General features: G+C 32.2%; 1 protein-coding gene across 1 annotated transcript; it reads left to right on the top strand.

Annotated features, from left to right (window-relative positions):
- The first annotated feature begins 4,992 nt into the window (after window positions 1-4,992).
- LOC107478196 (uncharacterized) lies at window positions 4,993-5,826 on the top strand. Its single transcript, XM_016098338.1, has one exon. It carries the CDS (start codon window positions 4,993-4,995, stop codon window positions 5,824-5,826), a length of 834 nt encoding a protein of 277 aa, XP_015953824.1.
- Window positions 5,827-6,951: the final 1,125 nt, after the last annotated feature.

Below are 6,951 nucleotides of genomic sequence, written 5' to 3'. Positions count from 1 at the left end.
CGTGCAGTGACAGCGCATAGGACCATTTTCCCGAGAGGATTAAAAGTAGCCATTGATGCTGGTGATGCCCTACATACAGCTTGCCATGGAAAGGAGTAAGAAGGATTGGATGAATGAAATAAAAAAGTAGAGATACGAGAGGAGCACAGCGTCTCCATACGCCTATCTGAAATTCTCACCATGGAATTATATGAGTAACTATTTACTATCTTATTTTCCATTTATTATTAATTTTCGAAATCTATAACCATTTAATCTGCCTAACTGAGATTTACAAGGTGACCATAGCTTGCTTCATACCAACAATCTCTGTGGGATCGACCCTTACTCACGTAAGGTATTACTTGGATGACCCAGTACACTTGCTGGTTAAGTTGAATGAAGTTGTGATCATAAATTCCAATAGAGCCAATTTTTAAATCTCATGCAAATACAAAGAGGATCACAATTTCGTCCACCATGAACCTCTAATCTTAAGTAATGGATAATTTATTATGTGAAATATTAAATTTTATTAAGTTAGAAATTATTGAATTTTATTAAGTTTAATAATTTTATTTAATATTTAATTAAACCGGTTGAATCCCAATTGAACCCCGGTCGAACAAGTGAACCGTTGAACCAGTGACCTCACCGGTTTATTGACCGGTCCGGTTCTCGCAACCTTGATATGTATTGATAATTATGATTGAGAATAAGTCAAGTTGGAGATGCATGACAGAGGGACAGTCCAATGGTTAGCTACTAGGACTTGTCGAGTTGGCTTTATAACCGACAGATGAGACTCATCAGCTACTAGGATAGGCATTCATCATATGCATCTATGTGACATTTTTTGGGTGTGCATATTGTACTTGGTTTGCCTATGTGATTAATTATGTTTAACTGTTAACTGTTCTACTTGATGTAACTGCTTGTTTGTGCTTGAGCTTTCCTACTTGTGTTTGCGACTGGAACTCTGTTGGATTGTGATGGATTGGTTGTGAATTCAATTGTTTGGGCCTAGGGCCATGACTGATTATGAGATGGGCTGAAGGCCGTGTTTGGTTTGTGTTTTTGGCTTAGAAAAGTATGAAAAACTGAACCGGTTCGGCATACACTTAATGAACCTATGTTTGGAACAGCTTGGTCATTCATATTGTCTAGAAAAGACTTTTGGAAAGACTTTCAGATTTTTGAAGAACTAACAGTTTTCTCTTCCAGAAAGAACTTCGCAATTTTGATATTAAATCTTTGGTTTTGAAAATATGCATAAGGCGGTTATTAATCACTGTAACGATTTTATTTTCACGTATCCTATTATAGTAATTTTACAACCCTATAGTGAGAATCCTTTCGATAACGATGTTCTCACTCCCCTACAGATATTTCTTTTTCAGGATATGGACGAGGAAGTCACGAGAGTTTATTCTATTTTTCGTTTATATGATATATTGTATTGTTTTAGATATTATATTTTTCCTTGCCTTTATCTTTATACATTATGTAAGAGGGATAGGAATTGTATTAGGTAATGCTTGTAAAATTATATATATATATATATAGGTATCCTTTATAAGTATTGATATTTGTATATATAGGTATCCTTTATAAGTATTGATATTTGTATGGATGTATGTTATCTATTAAAAAGTCTCTTGAGCGGTAATACGATTTAAGTTTTTAAACAGACTCATATTTTAGTTTTAAATATTATAAGATTCGTCGTAATATCCGAGCTATCAGAGTGGCACAGCCGGAAGCGTGACATTTTGATAGTTAGGGTGTTACATTATGGTATCAGAGCGGTCTTTCCTGTAGAGCCTGAAGAATGGACCGGCTATACTTCAATTGCATACTCTGAGCATTTGTCATGTAGTAGGTCTTGTTCGGATAACGAGAATTAGAGCTTTATGCACATGACGATCTATTAATTAATGCCGTTAGTCTTGCATTGTATAATTCCTAGTATTAAGTTTGGCCGGCTTAAAACTAGTGAATTATGTATATGGGGGCACTAATGGATTGTCAAAGACGATATATGAGTAATAGGTAACGCGATTAGTGGGTTTTGGGAACGTTAGAAACTATTTCTCAAGGTTACTCAGCTATGTGTCTTGAATTATGTTCGAGTCGACTTGTTCTTTCATAGCCTAACTTGAAGTTCTTGTTTGCTAATCCTTTTAAAAAGTAGTTTGATTTTTCAACCCTATTCCTCTATTCATATGCAGTCTTGTTTGATCCTAATTGCATCTGCTTGTTTGAAATCCTTGTTGTATCTATCTTTCTCTGTTTAAATTCTTCTTCTTGATTCACGTATTCTTTGATATAGCTTTGAACATGTTTTGATGCGCTGTGCATTTTAAGTCCTTATTCTGAGTCCATTCTTAAAGAAATTATGATTCAGTTTTTCTCTTATTTGATAGTAACTACAACCAATTTTGAAATTTTTATAAAATTGCTGTTGATTCGATATACACTTATCTATATAAAACTTTGAAAATTTCTTATACAGTTTTACAACTATTTATTTCTAATACTTTGCCTGTACTTTTACTGGTTTTCGGAACTACTTACTTTAAACGCAATTTGACTTTCTAATAATTTTACTATAGTTCCAATGCATATCTTTATTTGATTATGTATCTAGGTACTTTTCAAAATTCTAGAAAGAAAAGATTTTTCGCTTTTATTCCCATTGATTTTCGTTTAATAAACTTCACCTAATTTATTTTTTATTTGAGTTTGGTTTAGCATACTACATTGTTTATGCCATTGTTGTTCTTTTGAAAATGTTGGACTCATATCTTTCTTCTTATGAACAGACTCATTCTTTCTTAAGCTTTTCATCTCTATGTATGTCATACTTTATTCTGTTTTTAATCATTCTTCTACCTCTTGTGAGCATTACCATCAGTCTCAGCTTCCCTTCTCTTGTGAATCTCATCCTTATATGAGTCAGCTTGATTTGTTTCAATTTCGTGCGTCGTTTATCCTCACATTGTTTTTGCCAGAGTTCTTAGTCAAAGATTCTTTCTCGAGAATTGCTATTGATGAGTTGATTCCCTTTTAGTACGTCCTAATCTTCTTGAATGTTCTTATGAGGTGGTGATTTCAAGTATACTCTCAGAGTTTCATTTTGAACCTTTTAAAGACGTGTTGATTCCTCTTTAAGGATATTGTAAGTCAAATTTTTCTGTAGGTATATTTCGGCATGTGAGGCAGTTTGGCGTTTATTTGGATACGAAATCCAAGAGAAAGAACCATTTGTGATTAGACTTCCATTTCATTTGAAAGATGAGAAACCTCTGATTTATAGTGAAACTTCTAATGTGAATGATATCGTTGAAAGAGCAATATCTCATAAGTCCATGTTTTGGGGATGGATGGCGGCGAACATGTCATATCCCTATGCTCAAAGTCTGACTTATGCTAAGTTTCCAATCAAGTTTGTTTGGAAGGACGGTGCTTCAAAGTAGTTTTCTCGAAAGCAAGGCTTCGCAATTGGAAGGTTGACTCATGTACCTGTAGATAACGACGAGTTTATATTCAATTTTGATCTTATTTATTTGATTATTTAAATTTAAAATCTTAACAGCATGTACCCCACGTCCATTTTATTCGATTTATCTACACTGAAAAATAAATGTTCAAATAACTTTTAGCAGTTATAATCTGTAGATTATACAATTTTAGAATTGTTCTATATTTTTAAAAAAAATTAATCTTATGCGGATGTGTAGCTACATAATAATTGAAATTGCGTAGCCTAATCCATTTAGCAACTTAAAAGTGGGATTTTAACCAATTTTTTTTGCAACAAAACCGAAGAATATTATGAAAGACTTCTCTTGAATACTCAAGGAGGATGTATGAATTTTCAAGATATAAGAACAGTAGGAGGAACAATTTATGCTACATATAGAGATATATGCTTCGCCCTGTACTCTTGCAAGATGACAGAGAATTCATCGATGCAATTAAAGAAGCAAGCTCGTGGCCCTCAGGATCATATGTTAGGAGGTTATTTGTCATTCTATTAACATCCAACAATATCTCAAGACCACAACATGTCCGGGATAGATGTTGGCATGAACTCTCAGATGATATTTTGTATAGACAGAGAACCGTGATGAACATGAAGGGTGAGTTTTTATTAATTGCAATTATAAAAGTTCTTCATTATTGATAATTTTTAGTTTGATTGAATTTTTACAGTATCATATAATATGCAGAGTTAACCATGTCAGATGATGAGATTAAGCAGTTATGCATAATGAATATATACAAGATCTTACGTTCCTATGGTAAAACCTTGAAAGACTATCCTCCTATGCCTTTAGCAACTGAAGTTGATAGTTCTTTGTTAACTGAAAGGATTATCAGGGAAGAGCTAAACTTTAACAGCGATGATTTAAAGAAAAATGCCTCAGACATGTTAGCCATCACAACACTTGAGTAGAAATATGCATTCGATAAAATTGTTACAGCTGTGTATTGTGATGAAGGTGGTATTTTCTTTGTGTATGATCATGGAGGTACTGGAAAAATATTTCTCTGGAACCTTATGTCTGCTGAGATTCGCTCAAGGGGTGATATTGTGTTAAACGTTGCTTCAAGTGGTATTGCATCTTTACTTGTTCCCAATAGAAGAATGGCACACTCAAGGTTCAAATACTGCTGAATATAACTGAGAATTCTGTATGTAACATCAAACCTGGTTCTCCTCAAGCAATGTTGTTGTTGAAAGCCAAACTTATAATTTGGGATGAGGCTCCAATGGTTAGTAGGTACTGTTATGAAGCGCTTAATAAATGCTTGGGTGATATCATGAGGTTTTCTCCAACATATAACAAAGATTTATCTTTTGGAGGAAAAGTGATTGTACTAGGTAGAAACTTTAAACAAATTCTTCCTATCATTCCACAAGAATCAAGACAATATATCGTTCATTCAACCGTAAATTCGTCTTATCATTGAAAGTTTTGTCAGGTGCTCAAACTAACAAAAAACATGAGACTCTCTGTAGGGTTGACTGCTTCAGATCAAGATGAGACAGAGCAATTTGGTGAGTGGTTATTAAAAGTTAGTGATGGTCTAATAGGTGACAATATGAATGGTGAATCTGAGATATGTCTTCCAGGAGATATTGTTATTCCTTCTTCGGACCAGGCATTTGATGAATTGGTTCATTTTTCTTATCCAAATAGTTCGAATAACATGTCCTCAAAGGATTATTTCAAAGCAAGAACTATACTGGCTCCCGCACTAGACATCGTTGAAGAGGTCAACAACCATATGATGGATATCATTCCTGGAGGAAAAAAATTATATCTTAGTTCGGATTCGATTTGTATGGATGAAGGGAATATGGAGAGTCAACTAGATCTCTATGGTCCTGAATTACTGAATAGCATAAATTACTCTGGTTTGCCTCCACATAAATTAATACTCAAGGTTGGTGTTCCGGTGATGTTACTGAGAAATATTGACCAATCCAGTGGTCTTTATAATGGTATAAGGCAACAAGTTAGAAACTTTGGAAATCATGTCATAGAATGTAAAGTCTTAACGGGCAACAATGTTGGTCATATTGCTATGATTCCAAGAATGAATATGGTACCAACAAATGAAACTGTCCCAGTTAGATTCCAACGAAGACAGTTTCCCATAATAGTATTGTTTGCCATGACAATTAATAAGTCTCAGGGACAAACTTTATCTCATGTTGGATTATACTTGTCCAAATCAGTTTTTACACATGACCAACTATATGTGACACTTTCAAGAATTAAGAGTAAGAGAGGTTTAAAAATTTTACTTATGAATTACGTAGGAATATCTTAAAATTCAACCATCAATGTTATTTATAGAGAAGTCTTTATTCAAACATATAAAAAATTTTATTTTTATAAATTTTTTCGTGCTAAGCACGGATTCATACACTAATTATAACTTAAATCAAACAATAAGAAACACTAAACAAATTTTTTTAAACGAAAAAAACCCTTATGTATATGAAAAAATCGAAAAAGGACAATTTACATAAATAAATTGTTTGCCCTTTAAATTTACGCCATTGTATTCTTTTAAATATGAAGATGCAAATACATTGTTTCATATATCTATAGAAACCGCTACTGGTAGTAGCGGTTTACGTAAATACATAATCCGTTGTAGCTAGCCGCAGATTACATGCAAATGGGGAACACAGAAAACACTAGAGACGGTCGCGGTTTCTGTTTATTGATGCTTGGCCATAAACAGCTACTGATAGTAGCAATTTATGTGTATAGGGACATGTGTGTAAACCGTTGGAGGTAACAACGGTTTAATACAATTTTCGTTAATATTACGCTATAATATAATGATACAAGAAACATATAGGATAAAAACAAATGTAATGATTTTAAATAAGATAAAAAATTAAAAAAGATAATTAAAAATGATGAATTATGATTTTAAAGAAAACAAAAATAATTAAAAATTGTAAGTCGTAATTTAAATCTCTTAATTTAAAAGAATTATAATTTATAAATTCGTAAATTATAAATTCTTTTGTCATATAAATTGGTACTCGCAATTTATATTGTATATTACACTTGTGGAATACACCAATTTAAATTTATATTAATGTATTACACAGTTTCATCTATAATATAAAAAATAATTAGCATCCTAAACATGTTATATTCTTTGAATATTGTAAACAAAATAATAAATAAATGTTATAAATAAAATGTTTTCAACTCAAAATTAATTAATTGTCCTAGTCTAAAGTTTGATATATTCATATTTTGATTTATTTTTATATAATTCGTTGCAAGCTGGTATAAAATGAGTTTTTAAACGTAATTGTTGAATCTTATATCATATTATTTAAATCAACAAATCACAAATAATTTTTTAAAGCTAAAAATAATTTAGTAGGGTTAGAATTATTAACAACATCCGATCACAAATTAGTATAGA

The sequence above is a fragment of the Arachis duranensis genome, chromosome 3, assembly GCF_000817695.3.
Source record: "Arachis duranensis cultivar V14167 chromosome 3, aradu.V14167.gnm2.J7QH, whole genome shotgun sequence".
Lineage (NCBI taxonomy): Eukaryota > Viridiplantae > Streptophyta > Magnoliopsida > Fabales > Fabaceae > Arachis > Arachis duranensis.
The sequence above is the reverse complement of the archived record's forward strand: the minus strand, read 5'-3'. Positions and strand labels throughout refer to the sequence as shown.